Source organism: Danio rerio, chromosome 7 (assembly GCF_049306965.1).
Source record: "Danio rerio strain Tuebingen ecotype United States chromosome 7, GRCz12tu, whole genome shotgun sequence".
In the NCBI taxonomy this organism is placed as follows: domain Eukaryota; kingdom Metazoa; phylum Chordata; class Actinopteri; order Cypriniformes; family Danionidae; genus Danio; species Danio rerio.
The window spans coordinates 77,342,186-77,369,501 of record NC_133182.1 but is presented as its reverse complement, the minus strand read 5'-3'; the positions used below and the strand labels follow the sequence as shown (position 1 = coordinate 77,369,501).

The 27,316-nt window shown below is 38.7% G+C and overlaps 1 protein-coding gene across 13 annotated transcripts in view; it reads left to right on the top strand.

The window, feature by feature from the left end:
* The window catches only part of myom1b (myomesin 1b), a 68,295-nt gene extending 41,306 nt beyond the window's left edge, over positions 1–26,989 (top strand). For 6 of the 13 annotated variants that reach the window (XM_073907575.1, XM_009303642.4, XM_009303641.4 and 3 more), the window contains 22 exons: positions 812–1,008; positions 1,129–1,255; positions 2,189–2,373; positions 2,632–2,746; positions 3,701–3,857; positions 4,647–4,753; positions 4,843–4,887; positions 7,549–7,685; positions 9,026–9,170; positions 9,261–9,320; positions 10,509–10,576; positions 10,667–10,780; positions 12,404–12,491; positions 13,522–13,560; positions 13,673–13,778; positions 15,377–15,540; positions 17,321–17,357; positions 17,822–17,844; positions 17,932–17,987; positions 19,518–19,733; positions 23,586–24,003; positions 26,767–26,989. In XM_073907575.1, the coding sequence (XP_073763676.1) occupies positions 812–1,008; positions 1,129–1,255; positions 2,189–2,373; positions 2,632–2,746; positions 3,701–3,857; positions 4,647–4,753; positions 4,843–4,887; positions 7,549–7,685; positions 9,026–9,170; positions 9,261–9,320; positions 10,509–10,576; positions 10,667–10,780; positions 12,404–12,491; positions 13,522–13,560; positions 13,673–13,778; positions 15,377–15,540; positions 17,321–17,357; positions 17,822–17,844; positions 17,932–17,987; positions 19,518–19,733; positions 23,586–24,003; positions 26,767–26,918 (2,756 nt within the window). In that variant the 3' untranslated portion in view covers positions 26,919–26,989. Of the gene's footprint in view, positions 1–811; positions 1,009–1,128; positions 1,256–2,188; positions 2,374–2,631; positions 2,747–3,700; positions 3,858–4,646; positions 4,754–4,842; positions 4,888–7,548; positions 7,686–9,025; positions 9,171–9,260; positions 9,321–10,508; positions 10,577–10,666; positions 10,781–12,403; positions 12,492–13,521; positions 13,561–13,672; positions 13,779–15,376; positions 15,541–17,320; positions 17,358–17,821; positions 17,845–17,931; positions 17,988–19,517; positions 23,242–23,585; positions 24,004–26,766 lie in introns of those variants that run through there. The other 7 variants (XM_009303644.5, XM_073907580.1, XM_073907579.1 and 4 more) reach the window with 3 other exon arrangements.
* Positions 26,990–27,316: the final 327 nt, after the last annotated feature.

Here is a 27,316-nt window from a genome sequence, read left to right as displayed (position 1 = left end):
AATTTTCTTCATAAGTAAAACTTGTATCAGAGTTGCAGCAATGTTTTGTCAGCTTGTCATCCTCTGAGAATACTGTTGATGGTCGCCAATATCTGTAGACCCTCCACCCCACCTTTGCCCCCGGGCCATGGCAAAATTGTCCTGTCCTTGGTAATAAACAGATTAGGGACCATAGGTCTCAAACTCGATTCCTGGAGGGCCGCAGGTCTGCATAGTTTAGCTCTAAACATTATAAAATCACACCTAATCCAATTAATCAAGGTGTTCAAGACTACAAATAATCCTTTATTTGTTAGTAATATGTCCTAATATGTCCTTGATTAGTAACAAAAGCTGGTGACGTCATACTGCCCCTGGTGGTCTACAAACTGCAGAAAAACATATAATTAAGTACAGTGTTATGATTTCATAAAGATGCAGGCTGAATCACATATTTGCAATGAGCCTTTAACCCTGTGAATCCCACTGGAAAATTCAGCTAAAACCAATTTCTAATGGTTTATTGCTGGTTTATCCTGTTTTTTTTAATGGAACGTCTTTTGAATATATGGTAAGTCTTCTCAGCTGCACACTTTTTTAGTCCCTCAAATAACATCACCATCTACACAAATGCATTCAGGGTTTCTCTTTGGCTTCTTTTACGCCACCAGGCACAACTGGCAATATGCTGGACACCCTCCTTACTATACAAAACTCTCCCTGGGCTTGCAGTGCCAGCCTGATATTTACCTTCACAATCGCTGGTTCACAGTAAGACAACCAATACTGTCCTTTTACTGTAAATGCTAACTGTAATGTTTTATTATGCCAGCTTCACCTGCTCCACCCTATGGCATCTCTGTGCTGGAATGTGTGCGGGATTCAATGGTTCTGGCCTGGAAACAACCCACTTTCATCGGCGGAGCCGACATCACTGGTTACTTTGTTGACTATCGTGAAGTCACTGGTGGTGTACCGGGAAAATGGCACGAGGCCAATATTAAGGCTATCAGTGAGAGAGCCTACAGAGTGAGTAGGACAATTTAAGTAATAACAAGTTGTTGTCCCAAGTACATCATACGAATCATATTGGTCAACTACTTGGTAATATCAGTGCAAAATAATCTCCAGCCTTTTCTTTGTCTTTAGGTTTCAGAGCTGAAGGAAAACATGCTGTACCAGTTCCAGGTTCGAGCTGCCAACATGGCCGGTGTGGGCATCCCGTCTCTTCCCAGTGAGACATTCAAGTGTGAAGAGTGGACGATTGCTGTACCGGGTAGGCACAAACCAACTTGAAAAATATCAATAAATCTACATTAGGAAACATTTGCATTGCAATGACATTGAGCAGACAATAACATTATTACCTGGGAGTCTGGGGTGTGTGCCAAAGCCATCCCAAAGCCAAATCCTTCAGAAATTACTACCGCTCACAACATATATAGGAGTTAGGGGTGGGAATCTTTAGCAACTTCACAATCAGATCCAATTTCAATTCTGGGGGTCACTATCTGATTCCAAAACAATTCTTAACTTATATTTTGGTTCTTCTGGACACTGTTAACATAGGGCTTCCTTTTGGCACATTACAGTAAAGAAGAATAACCTTGAGAAAAAAACAGGCTCATAGACGTATAGACGTTGTTGATTTGGAGGAGTTCACCAATTTACAGTTCTTCCTCTCCTACTGCTGAGAAAGTTTAAAATATATTCATTAATTAACAATCTACAGTGCTCTAATTGGCATGACACTGTAAGAGACAGACTGATGGTGCTTATTTTATCTCTGATATCATCCATCCTGCATGTGTAGATATTCATAAAGTCATTACTGCTGTGTTGCAATGACAAGGAACACTTGCTAATGTTTTAGTCATTAGGGGTTGGAATCTTTGGCAACAATCAGATCCAATTCTGGGGGTCACAATCTGATTTCAAAACGATTGTTATATTTTGGTTCTCCTGGACACTGTTAACATAGGGCTTCCTTTTGGCACAGTACAGTAAAGGGATAAAAAAACCTTGAGAAAAAACAGACTCAAAGACGTATAGACGTTGTTGATTTGGAGGAGTTTACCAATTTAGACAGTTCTTCCTCTCCTACTGCTGAGAAAGTTTAAAATTTATTCATTAATTAACGATCTACACTATCTGGGGGTCACAATCAGATTCCAAAACGTCCCACACCTAACTGAATCCCTGTGTTCAGGACCACCACATGACCTCCAGGTTCAGGAGGTGCGTAAAAACTCTCTGGTGCTGCTCTGGAAGCCTCCGGTTTACCAGGGTCGTGACGCAGTGAATGGATATTACATTGACATCAAGGAGGCCGAAGCTGACTTTGAAATGTGGAGAGGAGTCAACGAGAAAGCTACCGACAAGGCATTCTTCAAGGTTTGTGTGCATATACGGCTTGAATGTATTTATTGCATATAAGGGTTGAGCATGTGTTCAAAAAAAAAAACTCAAATTCAGGAAAGAACTGACATTGAAAATTTGGATAACACTCTAGTTTAGATCACAATTCATGCTATTAACTGCTGGTTTATTAACTACCAGCATGTTGTTAAGCTATTAACTGTTCATTAGTAGTTATTATAAAGTATGAGCTATTTCTACATCCCTAAATGCTGTTACTCTTTAATGTTCTAGGTCAATGATCTGAAGGGGGGCGAGTCGTATGTTTTCCGCGTTCGTGCTCAGAATAAGGCTGGTGTTGGAAAAGCATCAGATCCTACAGAACCGGTTGAGGCAGTGACTAAACCAGGTACTAAACATTCATTTCTACAATAACATTTTTGGCGTACTTCAAAACAGCTGCTGCAGATGAAATGTGAAATTAAAAGCAACCTAATAGATGCATATTCAGGGTATTAGTGTGTAGAGTGTTTTTAAATTAAAACAAAATTAGTTCTGGCATTTTTACCAGCGACTAGTAAAATGTAGAGCTGTTCGATTTCACATGTTTTGGAATCCTGATTTTGAGCTTGATTTCTTGATTTATTAATTAATTGTTAAATTTTTATATACAAACACCGAGCAAGCCGGTGGTGATAGCGGAAGACTTCACCAATTGAAATTACTTGATCATCTGACCACAGTACATGTTTCCACTGTGTGATGGTCCATCCCAGGTGCCTCCGAGCTCAGAGAGTTCGACGGTGCTTCTGGACACTGTTAACATAGGGCTTCCTTTTCTTACTTAACACATACGAACGATTTTGTGTTTCTCAAATCCTTCTGAAATTACTACTGCAGATAACCTCTATAGGAGCTAGGGATGGGAATCTTTAGCAACTTAACAATCAGATCCAATTCCAATTCTGGGGGTCAAAATCTGATTCCAAAATAATTCTTATATTTTGGTTCTCCTGGACACTGTTAACATAGGGCTTCCTTTTGGCACAGTACAGTAAAGGAAAAAAACTTGAGAAATAACACGTATAGACGTTGATTTGGAGGAGTTTACAAATTTAGACAGTTCTTCGTCTACTGCTGCTGAGAAAGTCTGACATTTTTTTCATAATTAACAATCTACAGTGCTCTAATTGGGACGACACTGTAGAAGACAGATTGATGGTGCTTTTTTATCTCTGATATCATCAATCTTGCATGTAAAGATATTCATAAAGTTATTACTGCTGTGTTGTATTGACAAGTAACGCGTCGTAATGCTTTAGTCATTAATCAACAAGCTAACGAACGCTGTGTTTTCCCACAGGCACTGCTGAAATAGTGGTGAATGTCGATGATGAAGGTGTCATTTCACTGAATTTCGAGTGCTCCAACCTTACCGGCGACTCCAAATTTGTCTGGTCCAAGAATTACGAGGAAATGACAGAACCTGAACGCATGACCTTAGAAACCAAGGGTAGCAAGTAAGTATGTGTTTGCTTTTTTGTTTTGTTTATTTCAGTGTACATTAATCAACGTTCCCCAAGGAGATGAACATTCCCAAATTAGCCCGAAGACTAGTTTCAGTATGGAACTCACTGCACTTGAATAAAGTTACAGTAATCTGCCGACTGTCCTCATAACTCACAACTCTTACTGTAACGTGAAGTGGGACGCTGAAGAGGTGCGGATCCAAATGCAGGTTTATTAAACAGAATGGTCAGGTAAGCAACAGTCAAAACAGATGTATAAGGGCAATACAGAGTAGAGGTCAATATGCAGGCGAATGTTCATAAGGCAGGCAGCAGACAACATAAACAAACAAACAAGGCGAGGGTCAAAAACAAAGCAAAGCAAGGCAAGGAAAATGCATCCTAATGTGCTGTCTTTATAGTCCTTGTAATCAGTCTATGTCAATCCTCCGACTGTGTGTATGCAATCAGTCATGATCAGGAACTGGTTGTGTGTGTGTGTGTGGTGCATGACTGGATTTTGTAGTCCATAAATGGCAGATTTGTAGTCTGTTAGCGATCTGCAGCCACTAGGTCGCTGATAATCACAACACTTACGATGACCTGCAACAATCTCAAGTGCTAGTTGAGTTATGATGCTTTTCGCCAACAGGCTATAACGTTACGACCAGTCGCACAATCATTTTGACCATCTACTTAGGCTTTAGATGCTTTTGGTAATCGCAGCCCAAGTCAAGCCACATTTACAGAGCTTTAATTACAAAAGTCATCTTGTAATAAGTCTTCAATGCTGGTCTGCAGGTCCAAAGCCATCTTTAACTCTCCTTCAGAGGAGGATCTGGGCATCTACTCTTGTTTCGTGACACACACTGATGGAGCGTCTGCCAGCTACACGTTCTCTGAAGAAGGTCGGATTATCTGTTTTCTGCTTTTTTGTTTTTGTATTTATAAGTGTGCTCAAGTTATTGATTCTGCTCACTTGATCTGCTCTTAACAGCTCTGAAAGAACTGCTGAAGGTCAGCCACGACCACAAATTCCCCAGTGAGTTTTGTTGTTGTTGTTGTTGTTTAGTTTACAGCAGGGGTCACCAACCTTTATGAAACTGAGAGCTACTTCTTGGGTACTGATTAATGTGGAGGGCTTCCAGTTTGATAGACACTTGTCAAATAACAAATTTGCTCAATTTACTTGTAATTATACTTTATGTTTTTGGTAATAATAAATGATATTCATCCATGTGAAGACACTGATCATGTAAATGATTCTTACAAAAGTTATCAACAACGATTTAACAGGGTAGGAAATACCCTGTATTTAATGTATCAATGTGCAACACTTTATTATTATACATCTCTGCAAATATTTATATTTTTTAATGATTACTTCGATATAAGATGAAGCTTACTGGCAAGTGGCACTATGGTGAGCTATTTTTATAACAGGCCTTCTGGCAACACATGAGATCCTCAAGGGCTACCTGGTGCACCATGTTGGTGACCCCTGGTTTACAGTATCCATTTAAGTACTGAGTAATATCAAATAACTGGATGCAGCTGCTATATGGTCAGAGTTATACCTGTTTTTATACTACTGCCATTCTGCTGCTATCTGGCTTGCACTTGACTAATGTGTACAGTATATACAGCTGAAGATAAAATTATGAATATAATAAATATAAAGTGTATTGTTTTTTTCAAATAGGGCTGTTCAAAAGAAAGAAGATTTTTAAACATTTAAAAAATGATAAGATACTAGTGTTCAGCTTAACGTGCAATTTAAAGGCTTAACTATAGGGTAATTAGGTTAATTAGGCAAGTGATTGGACAACAGTGGTTCAAGCAAATTATTATTTTTCTAAATAATTTAAAACTGAATAATAGGGGCAGCATAGTGGGTAGCGCTAAATTGGCCATAGTGTGTGTGTGTGAATGCAAGAGTGTATGGGTATTTTCTAGCGCTGGGTTGCGGCTGGAAAGCAATCAGCTGTGTAAAACATATGCTGGATAAGTTGGTGGTTCATACCGCTGTGGCGACCCCTGATTAATAAAGGGACTAAGCTGAAAAGAAAATGAATGAATGAATTAATAATATGGGCGGCACGGTGGCAAAGTGGGTAGTATGATCGCCTCACAGCAAGAAGGTCACTGGTTCGAGCCTCGGCTGGGTCAGGAGTTTCAGTGTGGAGTTTGCATGTTCTCCCTGTGTTCGCATGGGTTTCCTCCGGGTGCTTTGGTTTCCCCCACAGTCCTAAGACATGCGCTATAGGGGAATTGGGCAAGCTAAGTTTGCCGTAGTGTATGTGTGTGAATGAGAGTGTATGGGTGTTTCTTGGTGTTGGGTTGTGGCTGGAAGGGCTGCATAAAACATATGCTGGATAAGTTGGCGGTTCATTCCGCTGTGGTGACCCCAGATAATTAAGGGACTAAACTGAAAAGAAAATGAATGAATGAACTGAATGATAATATTATTGAACTCAGTAGCTTTTACGTTAATAAAAAGTCCCAAAAGTGGCTCACTTTTTCTGGACGACTGAAGTGAAGATTCTTATGGAAAATATTTCCCTGGTTTTGGAAGATTATTCTATTCAGAAAGACAAAATTTAATTTAAAATGTGTTTTAAAAAACTCCAAACATGGCCAATAGTATCTGGATGCAGCCTTTATGATGCAAGCTGAGATTGCATTACTCAGCAATGCAGTGTCAGACACAATGCACTCAAATGGAGCAAGTGACGTCACTGTGATGGGTAGAGTTAGGGGTGGTGTGGGGTTAGGTGAGCCCATTAAAAAGCATTAGATGCAGGCCAGATTGCACTGCACCATGTCTGCATCCAGACCCCTCTCAACATGGCAGATAGTTGAATATTTACCTATTCACGCTATATTTCAATTGCAACAATAATGTGAACTGTGATATAAAAAAAAAACACCCTTTATTTTTAAAAATACAAGAGTTTTCCCAAATGAAAACCCTTAGACTGGCAGATTATTGAAATTTATTTGAAATATCTTCTCAAACTAATCATTTGAGAAATAGGGTATATGCCAAGCTAGTGTTTTTCCCATACTGATACACTTCTGATGACCTGTTATTGTGAACTTTTTTCCATTTTATATGGTTCCTTTTACAGCATCGATGTTGTAATGTCATTAAAAAACATTTAGTTAAATAAACTTTGGCATTCATTTAGTTTCTCGAGCATAAAACGAGACAAAAAGCCGTTTACTTGCATGCGCCCATCAGAATCGGCAGGCTAACAATGAAGCTCTATTGAATATACTGGGGTAAAATAAATGCTCATATTATAAAGACATGGCGGGGGGAAATGTCATTTAATGCAGTGCTTCTTGTACAATCTGAGACCCACTTTATATCGGATTTCACTCAGCCAGTGGAGATCGCTGATTTTTAAAGAAAACAGACCTTAAACGTGCTGGTTTTTTGCATTGGCATACAGTTCGCCGGAAGTGCTTAACCCAGGTTACTGGCAAATTAAAAGTCCCATTAGCATGCTTCGTCATATACCCTATTAGCTTATTTTTTAAATGTATATTTAGACAACTGGAAAATATATTTATATATTTTACATGATGTTTAAAATGGCTAAATAGTTTCTCCCAAAGAGATTATAATTATTATTAAGAGTATATTTCATTTATTAGTTGTTTTTTTATGTGCAATGCACTTTGGTTTCTCCTCCAGTCATCCCTCTGAAGACGGAGCTGGCCGTGGAGCTGCTGGAGAAAGGCAGAGTTCGCTTCTGGCTACAGGCGGCCAAAATCTCTGCCAACGCAAAAGTTGAATACGTGTTCAATGACAACATGATCTCGCAGGGAGAGGTCAGATGAACACAGCCACACCAAATATTACACACGCTACTGACTGCAAATAACACTAGGACACATAAAAATAATACTAAGAGACAGTACTCACCCCTTTGAATTATTATTTTGAGCTTAAGGTCAATTAGATGTTCTACAAATCGTCATAAATGTTTGTATTTAGTTTGTTTATTTATTACGCTCTAAAAAATAACTCAAGAGGTCTGTTACCACTGCATAATTTAAAACATTATTGTAACTTAAAAATTCTAAAATGCTGATTAGATTAAAACTTTTAAGTTGGCAGAATATTTATTAAGTTTTCAAAACTTAAATATATTAATAAATTACATCAATTTAAAAATGCGGCTAATTTAAAGGTAAATATATCTTATATTTATCTTGTAGCAACCCAGAGAAATTGGGTTGATAACTCAGTTTTTCCACACTAATGGAGTTGTTTTGTATTTTTAAGTCCACACATTGATGTTTTTTGTTATTTTTTTTATACTGATAATATGGTACAGTACATGTTTTTGTTTTGTAAAACAATGAAAACCTGTAGTTTAATACAAATAAAAAATTCGCGGAAACCAAAAATGTTGTTGTTAAATGTATCTCTTAGCTACTTAATTTATTTGAGGTTCTAAACGTGAAAACATGCATGTAATTAAGCACATTACACTGGATTTGTTTTCAATTTTAATTAAAAAAACTAATTGAAACAACTTTTTTTTTTTGAGTACTCGACCTAAAAATTTGAGCTTTCTGCTATGTAAAAGTGCCTTTGATTGAGGAGGAAAAGATTTGGCTAACATAATAAAGTTTGCTGTCTGAACCTCATTTTGTTAGATGTTGTTGTAACGAACATATTAATGCAAACTGTTGCGTACATTTTTTTTGTTTTGTCTAAACAATATTTTTTAGAGTGTAGATTATTTATTTTTCTATTTGTATTTGGTGTTTGGTTGAAATTAAAGTATGTTAATCTTAAGGATATCTATAAGCTAGTGTGCTCCAAGAACATTGACAAAAGGTGCATTTAGAAGATATAAACCTGATATAAACATCCAAAGCTTGCAGTTTGTCAATTTCCGCCTGAATAGATCAACGATTTGTTTGACGTCCTCTCATACTTCAGTTTCTCATCAAATCTCCTGACCAATCAAATGCTCTCTAGTATCTGATGTGCCCCGCCCTCTCTTCCACGTTTCAGTTGAAATTATATCAAACATTGAATAAAAAAAATGTACATTTCAAAGCACTACACGGTAAACCTCACACCTCACATATCAGAATGAATCGCATCAAAGGTAATAATAATACATTTTAAACTAAACTACTCCGGTGTGTTGTAGAAATACAAGATGAACTTTGACAAAAACACTGGCATCATTGAGATGTTCATGGAGTCTCTGGGCAAAGAGGACGAGGGCACGTTCACTTTCCAGCTTCAAGACGGAAAAGCCACCAACCAGTCCAGTCTAGTGCTAATCGGAGATGGTACGTCTGAAAATGAATGGATTTCCTACATACAGCACATGCATCTGATTTACAGAGTGTGTATCAGGGATGTTTTCTTGTTTCTTTCAGTGTTTAAGCAGTTGCAGAAGGAATCAGAGTTTCAGAGGAAAGAATGGCATAGAAAGCAAGGTATGAGTATAGTGTATGCACTAAAATATTATGTGTGCATAAAAAAGTCATATAAACAGTCTAAGTTCACATTAGTTTACTGTTTGAGTGGTCTCACATGATCATTTTTTAAATAAAAAAAAATATACACTCACCGGCCACTTTATTAGGTACACCTGTCCAATTGTTCGTCAATGTGAATTTCTAATCAGCCAATCACATGGCAGCAACTCAATGCATTTGGGCATGTCGATCTGCTGCAGTTCAAAGCGAGCATCAGAATAGGAAGAAAAGGTGTTTGTTGGTGTCAGACGGGCTGGTCTGAGTATTTCAGAAACTGCTGATCTACTGGGATTTTCACGCACAACCATCTCTAGGGTTTACAGAGAATGGTCTGAAAGAGAGAAAATGTCCAGTGAGCGGCAGTTCTGTGGGCGCAAATGCCTTGTTGATGCCAGAGGTCAGAGGAGAATGGCCAGACTGGTTACAAAAAGGCAAGAGTAACTCAAATAAGCACAACCGAGCTCTGCAGAAGAGCATCTCTAAACACACAACACGTCCAACCTTGAGGCGGATGGGCTACAGCAGCAGAAGAGCACACCGGGTGCCGCTCCTGTCAGCTAAGAACAGGAAACTGAGGCTACAATTCACACAGACTCACCAAAACTGGACAATAGAAGATTGGAGAAACGTTGCCTGCTCTGATGAGTCTCCATTTCTGCTGACACATTCTGATGGTCGGGTCAGAATTTGTTATTAACAACATGAAAGCGTGGATCCATCCTACTTCGTATCAGCAGTTCAGGCTGCTGGTGGTGGTGTAATGGTGTGGGGGAGATTTTCTTGGCACACTTTGGGTCCATTAGTACCAATTGATCATTGTGTCAGCGCCACAGCCTATTTGAGTATTGTTGCTGACCATGTCCATCCCTTTATGAGCACAGTGTCTCCATCTTCTGATGGCCACTTCCAGCAGGATAACGCACCATGTCATAAAGTGTAAATCATCTCAGACTGGTTTCTAGAACATGACAATGAGTTCACTGTACTCAAATGACCTCCACTGTCACCAGATCTCAATCCAACAGAGCACCTTTAGGATGTGCTATATACATAACAAAACCAAAACAAAGAAAAAATCTATGTGTATGTTAGCGCCATTGCAGAGACTGTGTCTGTATGCTAATCAGTCTGTTTACACTCTGTCAGGTCCACACTTTGTGGAGTATCTTGGTTATGAAGTGACACCTGAATGCTGCGTCAGACTGAAGTGTAAGGTGAGCTGACGTCTCTCTACACTCCAACACTCACAGACACTCATTCAGCTCTCTGATTCTTCAATAATCATGTGCTAATCTGTGCTGTAGGTTGGTAACATGAAGAAAGACTCGACGGCGTTGTGGTATAAAGATGGACGGGAGGTGAAGGTCGACGAAAAACTGGATTTCTCTGAAGGAGTGTTAACTTTGGAGATCGCACAGGTGAGCGGCAGAAACTTAAAAGCTAAACAGACAAAAACTGGTCCTCCAGTAGCTAACGTAGGGAAGTATGCTAGTGCTAGCATCGCAAAAGTTTGTGGGAAAGCAAAAACTGATCAAATGTGGACCTTCAATGCAATGCAACCAGTTAATCATGACAAAATCATGCTAGCAATATGTTCACACCAGCTAAGTCATGTTAGCCTGGGGTAAAACTGTTAGCAGCATGCTAATTCCCCTGCTTAAAACAAAACAGCTAAAACAGCTAAAGCTGGTTGGCTGGTCTTAGCTGGTTTTAGCAGGAAGTTGCTGGATTTAGTCTGGCCAGACTGGTTAAGCTGGTCTCTCAATCTGGCCAGGCTGGTTTTAGTTGGTCTCTCAGCCTGGTCAAGCTGGTTTTACCTGGTCTCCCAATCCTGGCCAGGCTGGTCAAGCTGGTCTCTCAGTCTGACCAGGCTGGTTTTAGTTGGTCTCTCAGCCTGGTCAAGCTGGTTTTAGCTGGTCTCCCATTCTGGCCAGGCTGGTTTTAGCTGGTCTCTCAACCTGGCTAGGCTGGTCAGGCTGATTTTAGTTGGTCTCCCAGCCTGTTCAAGCCCCTCTAAAACCAGCATGACCAGCTAAGAAAACCAGCTAAGACCAACCTGACCAACTAAGACCAGCTAAACAGTGACCAAAACCCCTCTAAAACCAGCCTTACTAACTAAAACCAGCTTGACCAGCTAAACAGTGGCCAAAACCCCTCTAAAACCAGCATGACCAGCTAAGAAAACCAGCTAAGACCAACCTGACCAACTAAGACCAGCTAAAAAGTAGCCAAAACCCCTCTAAAACCAGCATGACCAGCTAAGAAAACCAGCTAAGACCAACCTGACCAACAAAGACCAGCTAAACAGTGGCCAAAACCCCTCTAAAACCAGCCTGACCAGCTAAAACCAGCTAAGACCAACCTGACCAACTAAGACCAGCTAAACAATGGCCAAAACCCCTCTAAAACCAGCATGACCAGCTAAGAAAACCAGCTAAGACCAACCTGACCAACAAAGACCAGCTAAACAGTGGCCAAAACCCCTCTAAAACCAGCCTGACCAGCTAAAACCAGCTAAGACCAACCTGACCAACTAAGACCAGCTAAACAATGGCCAAAACCCCTCTAAAACCAGCATGACCAGCTAAGAAAACCAGCTAAGACCAACCTGACCAACTAAGACCAGCTAAACAGTGACCAAAACCCCTCTAAAACCAGCCTGACCAACTAAAACCAGCTTGACCAGCTAAACAGTGGCCAAAACCCCTCTAAAACCAGCCTGACCAGCTAAAACCAGCTAAGACTAGCTTGCCAAGCTAAAACCAACCTGACCAACAAAGACCAGCTGAACAGTGGCCAAAACCCCTCTAAAGCCAGCCTGACAAACCAGCCATGACCAGCCTGGAAAACTAGCTAATACCAGCCGGTTTAAGCTGTCTTTTTCAGTAGGGTCATGTTCAAATGTATAAGGAAATTGCTAAAACATCCTACTAAGAAGACTACAGTATGTTAAAACATGCTCGCAAACTGATAAAACATGTTAGAAATGTGTTAACAGCTCGTCATTGTTGTCATACATTTTATTTATGTGTCAATGGCAGATTTCGAAAAAGGATGCTGGTATTTATGAAGTGGTTCTGAAAGACGAAAGAGGCAAAGACACCTCCACCCTCAACCTTACTGACCAAGGTAACAGCAGAAATCTGATTGAGAAATACTATTACTTTCTACTAATAGACACAACAAAATTACATTGATAGTGGCCACACAGAATGCGTTGTTATCTGCCCGGGTTGTTATCTGGCAATAACATACCTTGGAATGTCAATCACAATAGTGTTTCCAGTAAAAAAAAAAAAAAAATTATATATATATATATATATATATATATATATATATATATATATATCGTGCTCAGCATAATTGAGTGCACTCCATTTTGAAAATTAATATTTTTATTTATTTCTCAGTGAATATAGGCAGTGTATTTTGGAGCATTTAAATAAAACAGATTTATTAAACAGATATATTTATTAAAATAACATTTTAGTCACCAAACATATTTGAAAATTGAAAGATAATACAATTAAATTCAGGAAAAATATTGCAAAAAAAAAAAGATGAACTACAAAATTTGACATTTTTTTGCTTCTTGGTTTTTCCTCTTATTTTATTTGTATTTAATATTTTTCTATAACATATACATTTGGGTGTACTCGTTTTTGGACCGTTATCATAAGTTATTTTGTTAGATTAGCTCCAGATTTGGCTTCAGTACAGACTAATCTAATGTATATGCACAAATATAATATTGAATAGCTTCCTATTAAAAATATGAATTTAAAAGAGAGATTTTTGAGGCGTGTTTTGATGCAGAATATGCTGAGCACTGTATAATCAGAGGATCGCTTGCCCCACCTCTGAGTTCTTCCACGGCTTTGGAACTGGCATTGATTGGAAGGATTGGAATGGGGGAAAAAAAACACATTCTGTGTGAATGGCCTCATGCAAAATTAGTCTTTTAATGAAAGCCATGTTGTGTATTTTATGTATAATATGTGTAATATAGCTGTACATACATTTGTATCATATTTAATTCCTGAAAATTTCTCCCCAAAGATTAAGCAGATCATTTATACTTGTTGCTTTTTTTCTGAAAGTTGCCGATCATAATTAAAATATAAATAGTTTGATTTTAAGAATTCTCTTTTTTTTTCAGGATTCAAAGACCTGATGAACCAGGTTTTCAGTGTTATTGGTAAGATTCACAACGTCAACATGACACAAAACAGAACACTTCCTCATAAAATCTCTTCACAAATGTCCACTTTTAGCAGTGCAGTTCAGAAGTTTTCTGTCTTTTTTCACAGCGAACTCCTCGACTCCGCTAAAGATCCAGAGCACAGAGGAGGGAATCAGACTTTACACCTTCGTCAGCTATTATAATGATGAGCTGCACGTCACCTGGCACCACAAGTAAGATTTTACAGTATATTCTGCTTCAAATCAATATTTACAAAAGGTGCATCCCAAATGCACACTATGCACTTATACACTACCAGTGGTGCCTGCAGTGGTGCCGTACCTACCATGAGAGGGCGGGAATTAATGCCGCTTTTTATTTATTTATTTATTTGTGGCATAATTTAAATTGATTATTAAACAGTATACACTACAGCTGCCTGCTTTTCCACTATCGTGCCAAATCAACCTGAGAACACTTGGGTATGGTTACGGTTGTTTCTCCACTGAGAACAACAGCTACATGCACTGCTGACTTTTTTTTTCTGCTGTGCGTCGAATAAAGACACGCTTAACATCATTGATGCTCACAATCCTATAGCTACATACTATATCCATGAAACACGAACTTGCAGACTCTTTGAACAACGAGGAAACAACTGCACTTCAGTTAAGCCAGACGTCTTGTTTTGTGATTTAATGCCGGCTATACCACCCGAAGGACGGTTACGGCGTGTTGAGATGTCGGCCGTTACCGGAGAAAGTCTAATCTTTCATTACTTTATTGGGGTTGTGTTTGAAAGCTTCAGTGGCACTGTGGCTGTCCAAGGTACTGTTGTATGAGTTAAATTATAGCCTATATATGCACCAATAAACAGGTTAAATTAATGAATAAATAAAATAAATATGGACTCTTAAATGTCAATAAATAATACTAAAACGTTTTATAAAAATAAAATGAGCAATTTTCACAATTTTTTTACGATTCAGTTAAATATAAGTTGGACATTTATGGGGGCATGTAACATGTTTCTGTGTTTTTTTTTTGTTCTCTGTGATCTTTAATACATACTGGGTAGCTTCGCAAAATATTTTCTAAAATGTCAAGCAGGATATTGTCTTTAGCTTTAATTATGAAGACAAAAAATATTCAAACTAACAAAAATAAAATAATAAAAATGCCAAGATAAAAAGAGCATAATTTAGCTAAATTATAAAAAAAAATATTCATTTTTATTTTACTTGATGCATTCGTTATTTAATGTTTGAATACTGAAATATCAGCCATCGGAAGGGGGCGGGGCGGTGCTGGATCTGTGCGTACCTTGCAATGAAATCCTGCAGGCGCCCCTGTACACTACTGTATGTGCTTATACACTTACAAACTTTACTGCGTAGTATATGAATGTTAATGGAACAATAGAACCTTTGGAACTTTTTTTTACTAACAGGAAATTCAATCCGTTTCCCAGATGACATTCGACGGCTGCCAAATTGGTAAAATAAATGACCAAAATACCAAATAGTGCCTGTCATGAGCACAACTGCATTCCCCATCGGGAGGCAGCATAATCACTCTTATGGGAGAACTTTGGTTGCACAATCCAAAATGAATAAAATGATCTAACATCAGTGCCTGACAGCTCTGCCCCTACCACTAGATAAGCAATGTTCGAGTGTCTGTAAGTCTTCCAAAATGAAATATTTTAACTGCAGAGTTTTCTGTGAGGTTTTTTGTGGGCACAATATGCAGTCTGTATAGTTTCATCATTACGGCTATGGGAAGTCCCCATAAAACATAAAAACCCAACATATGTGTGTTGTTCTTCCAGGGACGCCGCGATCGCGTTCACCGAGCGCATTAAGAGCGGTGTTGTTGGGGAACAGCTGTGGCTGCAGATCTCTGAACCCACAGAGAAAGACAAAGGCAAATACGCCATTGAGTTCTTCGATGGGAAAGGAGGACTACGAAGAACTGTGGAGCTCGCCGGACAAGGTGAAGAGACACAGACACATTCACTGAAAAAAAAAACACCTTCAAGACTGTTCAATAACAAACTTGAGCAGACTTTTAGAGGGGTAGTTCAAAAATTAAGATGGGAAATTACGGCCATTGACTTACATAGAATTAATGCTCCCATTATGAGGCTGTTTTTTCCAACATTCTTCAGAATATCTTGTATTGTGTTCAACAGAAAAAACACAGGGCATAGAAGAGCTGTAATCTGTAAATTAGAGCGACGACTGAGCTAAACCCAGATCTTGACACAATTTTTAGCTATAATATTTTTATAATACTGTGATAGTAAAAACGGCATGGGTATGCACTGCAGAAACACTCTGACTGACATTCTCTATTTGTATGTGTCCTCAGAGGGGGAAAGCCCTGCCCACTAGTGATTATCCCATTAGCATAATCAGCCCTCAGTGAAGCTGCGGTCACACTGGGCTTTTCCTCCCATAGACTTCCATTCATACGCACACGAATGCATCAGACCGGAAACGCAGGGTCATGCGTTAAGTTTCGCAGGTCGCTGCAGTGCAAAGTTTAAGCTTGGTGCACTCTGGCCTGCGAAATCGCATCGCTTGACTGCGTGAGACCAATCGAGGATCAAAACATGACCTCTCTGTGCAGAAATTTAGAACATGGACCAATCGCTCGCTTTTTTAAATGTCTAATAAGCTTGTTTAATCCCGCCCCTTTCCGCACGACAGAATATTGCATGCTCAAACCCTAATGTCACCGCAGCTTAAGTCTCTTTTTACTACACATAAGCCATTTTTCATCTCAATATATTATCTACAAGCAAATGTTTTTAAAGATATACTCTTTAAGATTTGATGTTTGTTACAAACGGATTTAACACAATGAAACATTTATTTAAGGGTATTTAAAGGTAAATTTTTAGTATAAACAAACTATTACCCATTACTGTTAGTTCAAATTCTTAATTGGATGCTTATTAATAGTTATTTGTAACGCACACACATACACACAACTGGAGGTAAGATCCAATATGCAGGTTAATTCAGTGTCAAGCAAGCAATGGTCAAATCAGGTATAAACAGGTATGTGCAGGCAAATCCAGAGTCGTAATCAATGTACAGGCAATAGGTCGTAAGGCAGGTGGCTAAACAGGATAACAAGGATATACAAGGCTAGGATCGAGAGACGGAGAAACAAGACAAGGAGAAACGCGTTGTAATGTCACTGAAAGCGAACAAGACTCGGCAAACAGGATGGGTGAATGAGTGGCTTATGTAGGGTGTTTAATCAGTCTCTGAAAGTCCTCAGGTGTGCGAATGTAATCAGTCTAGATGAGTGAGCATGAGTGTCTGGGCGAAGTGCATGTCTGAATATGTAGTCCTGGAAAAGGCGGAAGTGTAGTCCATGGTTAGTTGTGAGTGAGAACCAGCGATCTAACTGACTACGATTGCTGGTGATCGTGACATTATTAAGGTAGTTGGGTTTAGGTATTGGGTAGGTTTAAGGATGCACAGTAGAATAAAATCATCTTTTATAAGTACTAATAAACAGTTAATACCTTAATAATAACCAGGTAATAAGCCAATAGTGGGAATTGGTTCTTAAACTAAAGTGTTGCTCTTTTTTTTGTTGTTGTTGTTTTTTTTAACAATGTTTTTTAGAAGTGCTTATTTTTGTGTAATTTTGTTAGCGAGAAAAAAAAAAGCATCAAAATATTGTATAGCACACCTCGTGAGGCTTTTAAAAAACCTCTGTTGATAATAATCATGCTTTTTTTGTCATATTTCAGCGTTTGATGATGCATTTGCTGAATTTCAAAGACTCAAGTAAGTATCTTTACACCTGCAATATTCTGAGATTTGTCATTGACATTTAGTCATTTAGCAGATGCTTTTATCCAAAGCGACTTATAAATGAGGACAAGGAAGCAATTTACACAACTATAAGAGCAACAATGAGTAAGTGCTGTAGGCAAGTTTCAGGTAAATAGTAATTTTTTTTATTAGATTATTTTTTTCTGTAATACAGTTAGTGGTATATCCAGAGAGGCAATTGCAGATTAGGAAGTGAAGTGGAGACTAAATAGTTGAGTTTTTAGTCGTTTCTTGAAGACAGCGAGTGACTCTGCCGTTCTGATGCAGTTAGGGAGTTCATTCCACCAACTGGGCAGATTGAACGCGAGAGTTCGGGAAAGTGGGTTTTGCATTAACAGAATGCAAGTTTCTGGAGTGATGAGTGTTGAAAAACCCAATAATAATATGTAAATTTTCCCCTTTTGTTTTTTTCATAGGGCTGCAGCTATTGCAGAGAGAAGTGAGTAGACGGAGGATTCATCTCGGCTGTTTGTTCTGCAGATGTTACGAGTGGATTGTAAATGTATATTTTCAATGTTTTCCACAGATCGTGCTCGTGTGGCTGGTGGTTTACCTGATGTCGTGACCATACAAGAGGGCAAGGTAATTTGTGGCCTCTTGTGACGACGTGTGGCGCTTCATTAGATTAGAATTGCTTGTCACTGTTGCAGAGAGACTTTTTTTTTCTTGGGCATAAATTGCACGATGCCGGCGAGGCAGTGGCGCAGTAGGTAGTGCTGTCGACTTACAGCAAGAAGGTAGCTGGGTCGAGCCTCGGCTCAGTTGGCGTTTCTGTATGGAGTTTGCATGTTCTCCCTGCATTTGCGTGGGTTTCCTCCGGGTGCTCCGGTTTCCCCCACAGTCCAAAGACATGCAGTACAGGTGAATTGGGTAGGCTAAATTGTCCGTAGTGTATGAGTGTGTGTGTAAATGAGTGTGTGTGGATGTTTCCCAGAGTTGGGTTGCGGCTGGAAGGGCATCCGCTGTGTAAAAATGTGCTGGATATGTTGGCGGTTCATTCCGCTGTGGCGACCCCGGATTAATAAAGGGTGATGACAAGAAAATGAATGAATGAATGAAATTGCACGATGCATGAACATTCTTGCGGTTTGCAAAGCTACCTTCGATCTTGTTGGATTTGTCATCGTTCTGACTCCTGGTCGTTGGTGTGTGTGACTGACTGTGCGTGTGCTTGTGTAAACACACACCCTACCAGGGCCGGAGTGGGACTCTTTTTCAGCCCTGGAGTTTCAAGCCTCATACCGGCCCACCTCAGTTTACCACTGACTATATTAAAATAAGGTTATTTCCAATTCAGTTTCTAATTACACTATCACGTCTTTTTTTGAGAAAACAGCTCTTCTAGAACTTCAAATGTTCAACAACCCTAACAGTATTATGTCTTAACAATAAAAATGAAAAAAAAAAATTGTTACTCAGACAAGGACCGAATTTAGGTTGGCCGCGTTATTATCTAATTGTACTAACCACTGTACCACAACAACTGTACGGTGAACGGTGACTTATCTAGTTATATGATCATTAACCTGCAGGCTGCATCCTGCTCACAAGGCTACGAGAAAATAGATTAAAAAAAAGAGCAGAGCTGCGGTAAAATAATGAATAAGAAGGCTGTGGTCAAGTAAATAAATAAATTATTTTTAAAAAGTGTGACTGCTGAGAGCAACAGATTCTGGAACTAGGGACACCGGCCCTCGCGGCCAAAAAACGGACCGGCTCACTGGGAATTCTCCCAGTCCTCCCGATTAGCCAATCCGGGCCTGCGCCCTACTCTGCCTCTGATTGGCAAATAATGGAAATGTAGTCTAAGTCAATCATCACTACTAACGAACAGTTAATAACTTAAAAATATGCAGGTAATAATAGTAGTTAATAGCATGAATTGTGACTTAAACTAAAGTGCTACCAAAAAAAAAATTATAACAATTATTCCAGCCAAACTAAAATAAATTACTTCCTCCAAAAGAGAAAAACCCAACAGGAAATCCTCTGAATATTGTCGTTTTCTCTGTTTAACATCACATATTAAAAAAAGAATGCAATAATAATCAGTGTTTTTCATACAAAAGAGCGCGGTTTGAGTATGTTTCTGGTGTCTCTTCGGTGTGCTAGTCGCTGAACCTGACCTGTAATATCTGGGGTGATCCTGTCCCGGAGGTGACGTGGCTGAAGAACGAGCGCGAGATGGTTTCAGACGATCATTACATCCTCAAGTTTGAGTCTGGGAAGTTTGCCAGTTTCACCATCACCAGCGTCAATACAGCCGATTCCGGAAAATACAGCATCCTGGTCAAGAATAAATACGGCACGGAGAGCGGAGACTTCACCGTAAGTGTCTTCCTGCCGGACGAGGAACACGGCAAGAAAAAATAAACACAAAAATTTAAGTTGAAGAAATTACTTAGAAATCGATTATAGTGTAATAATAAACAGGTTAAAGTACTTAGTGTATTTACTAACACGAACAAACAGTGAACAATACATTTATTACACTATTTATTTGTCTTTGTTAAGGTTGGTTAATGAAAATAAAGTCGTTCGTTTTTAGTTTTTGTCATTAACTAATGTTTACAAGCACAACTATGCTGTTTAATTATGCAAACAATTGGATTAATAAATGCTGTACAAGTATTGTTCATTCTAAGTTCATGTTAGTAAACTTACATTATTAATAAATGCAGAAATTATTCATAATAGTTATTGCCCAATTTATATTTCACATGCGAAAGTTTGGAATAATTAAATATTTATGTTTTTGTTTCTTATGCTCGCCAGGGCTGTATTTATTTTAAAAACAAAACAGATTCTTAAATGATACTGCAATATTTATACTTTAATATACATAAAAATACATTTCATACAAACATCATTAATATAAACTCAATTCCATGTCATGAAAAATATCAACTGCCATCCTAGTGAGCATAAGAAACCTTTAGAAACGTAAACAACAGCTTATTCCACACTTCCCCCCTAATCCGGTGGTGTATTTCCTCAACATGGTGCTAATATCTTGATTTTTGCTGAATGAAAAGTATTGGTCCAAGTTTAATCCCCCACACACACAATCAAATGCAGTGTTTTACCCGGAAACACACTGTGATTTGCAGTTTGCATTATTTACTTGACAGTATTCTCCGCTGCGGTGTAAGAAAAAAGAGCCCATATTAGAGAATGAATGATTTCAGATTGTACTGTGTGACTTTCCTTGTGTAGATTTAGTGAAGAAACAAGCACACGAAAGATGATCAGTTATGAATTGAGAGACAAATGCTCCATTTCTGTATGGTTTATCATTATTCTGTCTTGAAAAGCAGGAGCTGGATTCATAAAAACTCCTTAAAAATATCCTTTAAAAGGGGTTAGTTCACACACAAATTTAAATGATGTTTTTAGTTATTCACCCTCATGTTGTTTCTATCTCTTTTCAACAAATTAAAAGAACACTCCACTTAAAAAATACAAATTTTACATCTTTCTTTAGCCTGCTAGAGTCATGGTATGGCAGCAAAGTTTGATTATTATGCCAGAATGAGAGTATAGTTCCTAATCGTATCGGCCTAGAGAATAGCAACTTTTCATTTGTCCCGAGTACACGATGTAACTAAAAAAAACTCAAGCTTTAAATAGGAAAATTATTGAAACTCTTTAGTCATTTTTTTTAAGTGAGATGCTAAGGGTCTAATCCGATTCAATGATCTATGCTAAGCTAAAAGTGCTCCCACCAGACCCGGAGATCAGCTGAATGGATTCAAAACTGGCTAAACTCAACTGTATAACAATGAGGGAGTCAAGGTTTAAACAGCAAAATTATTGAAACTCTGGTCATTTTTGAGCGAGATGCTAATGGTCTAATCTGATTCAATGATCTATGCTAAGCTAAGCTAAAAGTGCTCAAGACAGACCTGGATATCGGCTGAATGGATTCATAACTGTCTAAACTCAGTTGTATAACAATGAGGGAGTCAAGCTTTAAAGGTGCAATATTATTTAAACTCTTAAGTAATTTTTTAAGTAAGATGCTGATGGTCTAATCTGATTCAAAAATCTATGCTAAGCTAAGATAAAAGTGCTCACAACAGACCTGGAGATCGGCTGAATGAATTAAAACTGGCTAAACTCAACTGTATAACAATGAGGGAGTCAAGCTTTAAAGGTGCAAAATTATTTAAGCTCTTTAGTAATTTTTTGAGTGAGATGCTAATGATCTAATCTGATTTAATGATCTATGCTAAGCTAAAAGTGCTCCTGCCAGACCCAGAGATCGGCTGAATGAATTAAAACTGGCTAAACTCAAATGTTTAACAATGAGGGAGTCAAGCTTTTAATAGCTAAATTATTGAAACCCTTTGGTCTTTCTTTTGAGTGAGATGCTAATGGTCTAATCTGATTTAATGATCTATGCTAAGCTAAGCTAAAGTGCTCCCGCCATACCCAAAGATTAGCTGAATAGATTAAAAACTGGCTAAACTCAACTGTTTAACAATGAGGGACTCAAGCTATAAATAGCAAAATTATTGAAACTCTTTGAGTCATTTTTGAGCGTGATGCTAATGATCTAATCCGATTCATTGATCTATGCTAAGCTAAAAGTGCTTCCGCCAGACCCAGAGATCGGCTGAATGGAATTAAAACTGGCTAAACTCAAATGTTTAACAATGAGGGAGTCAAGCTTTAAACAGCAAAATCATTGAAACCCTTTGGTAATTTTTTTGAGTGAGATGCTAATGGTCTAATCCGATTCAATGATCTATGCTAAGCTAAGGTAAAAGTGCTCACGACAGACCAGATATCGGCTGAGCTGATTCAAAACTGGCTAAACTCTACTGTTTTAACAATGAGCTGTAAAATAAGCCTATTTCAGAAAAAAAGGGTGGAGTGTTCCACTAAAATATTTGCAATGAAATCAGAGAGCTCCCTCATCCTCCATCGACAGTCAAGTTGTTCAAAGTCAAGAAAAGCAAAAATATTGTGAAAACAGTGATTTCAATGGCTCAACTCCAATCATACGAAACTTCAAGAGCACATTTGTGCACTAAAAACATTTAAAAGGAGTTTGTTTGCTTTCACATCAGATCATGTTGTATGTTTACTAGCCTCAGTATGACATATTATAATTAGAGTCCTATTGTAATGCCCTAAGTAAACCCACACCCTAATCTGATGTTAGTTGAACAGAGTTGTTTTTTGGTTCACAAAAGTGTTCCTGGTGCTTTATACGATTACAGTTGAGCCACTGAAATCACATGGACTGCTTTGACAATGTTTTTGGTTGCCTTTCTTGTATTTGAGCGATTAGAGAGCTCTCTGGTTTCATCCTCCTACTTGATTTGTGTTCAGAAGATGAACGAAAGCCTCAGAGGACTATTGAAATGACATGAGAGAGAGAGTAATTAAAGGGGCAGTTCACCCAAAATGATGAAAATGTACTCAATTTAATCAAACTGAAGTTATTTTTTTGTTGAACACAGAAGATATTTTTAAAATGATGGAAACCTGTAACCATTGACTTCAATAGTGAGAAAATAACAAACACTATGGAAGTCGATGCTAACAGGTTTCCAACATTTTTTTAAATATCTTCTTTTGTGTTCAACAGATGATTGAAACTCATAAAGGTTTTGTGTAATTAGGTAATTAATATTGAAAATTTGGGGTAAACTATCCCTTTAACACACAAGATGAGTCCATGCTCCTGTTGCAAGATCTATGTGTGTGTGTGTGTGTGCATCACGTTCCTAATAAACCACTGCATGCGTGATCAGCAGACCTCACAGATAATATGTCTTCCTCTCTTCTGTGTTATTTCCAATAAATGGAGCTGATTTTCTCTCGACTCCCTGTCTGTGTGGTTCCCTTGTTTTCTTCTTCTTCACACACATCCCTCCTTCCTCAGTCCTGCGTCTGATGTCTGAACACCCGGATCATCCTGAACACCACCGCTAACCTTACCTTCAACGTGTAACCTGCAAACTCACACAATAAACTGAGGGTTAATAACGTAACGGGCTTAAGATCGATAATACATGCTCATACTTTTCATAAAGGGTCAGTTCACACAAAATTGTAAATTGGGTCATCAGTAACTACTATTAACACTATTATTTAAGTTAAAACAAAGAACTCAGAATGAACTGGAGGATGCATCTGTATGTAATATGTACCTCTTGCTCTCACCAGTTGAATGTGATTGAAAGCGTGCCTGATTTCGGTGTGGTGTCATATCTGGCCGACGCAGAAGGAAACATCAACGTTGGCTCCACGATGACTCCTGTACAGAGAAAGCCTTCAAGCAGATCATTTCCCACCACACCCAGCACTGTTACTTCAACTCTAACATCAACCCCGACTAATGCAAACCCTCAAAACAAAACTACAGCTAATGAAAACCAAAGCTCTAGCACAGACCCACCATCACCGATCAGTGATAATCAAACCACAAGCACTCCTTTAAACCCACCAGATCAATCCTCAGGCACCCCGGTTCCTCAAAACCAAACCTCAGATCCCCCAATACACTCAAATCCACAATGCTCCAGTCCCACAGAGGAAGAAGAGGAGTCTGTGGATGATGGGAAGATGACAGCTGTGGTGGAAGGTGAGCAAGAGTGTGGAAATAAACACAGACAGACACACCCCTGCTGAAAAATCCAGCTTAAACCAGCCTAGGCTGGTTGGCTGGTTTAAGCTGGTCGACCAGGCTGGTTTTAGAGGGGTTTTGGCCACTTCCAGGCTGGTTTCCAGCCATTTCCAGCCTGGTCAGGCTGCAAGATGACCAGCTAAAACCAGCTTGACCAGCCTAGCCAAGCTGGGAGTCCAGCCAAAACCAGCTACGTCCAGCTTAAACCAGGCTGGTCAAGCTGGTTTTAGCTCGATTTGGCTGGTCATTTTCCAGCCTGACTAGCTAAGACCAGGCTGGAAATGGCTGGAAACCAGCCTGGAAATGGCCAAAACCCCTCTAAAACCAGCCTGGTCAACCAGCTAAAACCAGCCAACCAGCCTAGGCTGGTTTAAGCTGGATTTTTCAGCAGGGACAAATTTAAAAATAAAACTTTGGTAACAATTTATTTTCAGGTGAGCTTGTTACAGGTACTATAGTAATTACAACTAATTAAACATAATTACACACAACTTACCCTAAACCAAACCTGCCTTTGAGCAACTAGAGCTCGATAGCTAGCGTTTAACAGCTGACACAGATCTAGGGTAATTTATAGGCTAGTGTTTAACAGCAGACGGCGCTCTAGGGTAGTGTTTAACATTAGATGGCGTTCTAGGCTAGTTTTTAACAGCAGACAGCAATCTAGGCTAGTGTTTAACGGCGCATGGCGCACTATGCTAGTTTATAGGCTAGTTATAACAGCAGACGACGATATAGGCTAGTTTAAAGCTCACTTTTTAACAAAAGACAGTGCTCTAGGCTAGTTTTGGCTGGCTTTTAACAGCAGCCAGTGCTCTAGGCTAGTTTTTAAAAGCAGATGGTGCTCTAGGCTAGTTAATAGCAGATAGTGCTCTAGGATAGATTATAGGCTGGTTTTTAACAGCAGAGAGTTCTCGTGGATAGATTATAGGCGTTTTTAACAGCAAACAGCACTCTAGGCTAATTTTTAACTGCAGATAGGTCTCTAGGTTAAATTGTAGGCTAGTTTTTAACAGCAAATAGCAGTCTAGGCTAGTTTAAAGGCTAGTGTTTAGCAGAAAGTTCTTTAGGCTCAGTGCTCCAGGCTACTTTTTAACAGCAGACGGCGCTCTAGGCTAGTTTTTAACAGCAGATGGCGCTCTAGGCTAGTTTTTAACAGCAGATGACGCTCTAGGCTAGTTAATAGGTTTCTTTTTAACAGCAGATAGTGCTCTATGTTAGATTATAGGCTAGTTTTTAACAGCAGACGGTGCTCTATGCTAGTTTTTAACAGCAGATGGCGCTTTAGGCTAGTTTTTAACAGCAGATGACGGTCTAGGCTAGGTAATAGGCTTCTTTTTAACAGCAGAAAGTGCTCTAGGTTAGATTATAGGCTAGTTTTTAACAGCAAATAGCAGTCTTGGCTAGTTTTTAGGCTAGTGTTTAGCAGAGAGTTCTATAGGCTCAGACAGCACTACAGGCTAGTTCTTAACAGCAGACAGCGCTCAAGGCTAGTTTTTACCAGTAGACGTTACTCTAGGCTGGTTGACTAGGTTAGTTTATAGGCTAGTTTTTAACAGCAGACAGTGCTCTATGAGAACAACAGACGGGGCTCTAGGCTTGTTTAGGCTAGTTTTTAACAGCAGATGGCACAGACTAGTTTTTAACAGCAGAGAGTTCTCTAGGCTAGTTTAAAGATAGTTTTTAACGGCAGATGGTGCTCTAGGCTAGTTTTTAACAGCAGACAGTGCTCTAGGCTAATTTTTAATAGCAGAGAGCGCTCTAGGCTAGTTTAAGGCTAGTTTTTAAGAGCAGACAGCGCTCTAGGCTAGTTTAAGGCTAGTTTTTAAGAGCAGACAGCGCTCTAGGCTAGTTTAAGGCTAGTTTTTAAGAGCAGACGGTGCTCTAGGCTAGTTTAAGGCTAGTTTTTAAGTGCAGATGGCGCTCTAGGCTAGTTTTTAACAGCAGATGATGCTCTAGGCTAGTTTTTAACAGCAGATGACACTCTAGGCTAGTTAATAGGTTTCTTTTTATTAGCAGATAGTGCTCTAGGTTAGATTATAGGCTAGTTTTTAACAGCAGACGGTACTCTAGGCTAATTTTTAATAGCAGAGAGCGCTCTAGGCTAGTTTAAGGCTAGTTTTTAAGAGCAGACGGCGCTCTAGGCTAGTTTAAGGCTAGTTTTTAAGAGCAGACGGCGCTCTAGGCTAGTTTTTAAGAGCAGATGGCGCTCCAGGCTAGTTTTTAACAGCAGACAAGGCTCTAGGCTAGTTTTAAATAAAGTGCGTGATAGGCTTGCATAGTCCATAGGGTGGATCAGTACTGTTTGTAAGGAACTGGATGCAAGCAAAGTATGGCTCTCTGAATAAATTTCTGGAACCATTTTTTCTACAGCTGTAATTCTAACCCTAAACAAATCATAATGAATTAATATTACTAAAGAGTTAAAATAAGAGTTTCGCTGTAGAAAGGACACCTTAATGTGAAGTGTAACCAAATGTTCTCAACAGGCATTGATGTTGCATAAAGAACTTCAATATCATTGACAGAAACATTCCAATACACAATATGATTGGGCTTAATTAAATAAAAGCTCTATTTAAAATATTTACTGAAAGAAACTCTGAATTGTTGTTTGATGTCTTTGCTTTGAAAACCCCTTTTAGACTCTTTATCTTAAAGAGATTATGAAAGTGAGTATTTTCCAAAGCGGATGTGATTTACAGGTTTTGTTTCACACAGTCACTGTAAATCTGGGATTGTCTCCATTAAAAGCAGATGCGGCTGAAGATCTCACAGAAGCCGTTTCTACACCTGAGCCAGAAACTGCATGTCCAACAGAACCAGAGAACGACTCAGAGGAACCTACACCAGATCCTGATACTGCAAACTAGGACTAGAAAACTGAGAAATGTTTCATGTTTAACATTTTTTAACAAAAACTATAAGCATGCGACTTATTGTTTGATAGCTTTTTTGATTTATATATATTCTCAAATGCCTGTTTTAGCATGATAAAAAATTAGAATTTTTTCAGCACATTTCTAATCATAATAGTTTAAATAACTAATTTCTAATCATAACTGATTTATTTTATCTTTGCCATGATGACAGTAAATAATATTAGAGTAGATATTTTTCAAGACACTTCTATACAGCTTAAACTAGGTTAATAAGGTTAACTAGGCAGGTTAGGGTAATTAGGAAAGTCATTGTATAACGATGGTTTGTTCTGTAGACTATCGAAAACAAATATAGCTTAAAGGGGCTAATAATATTGTCCTTAAAATAG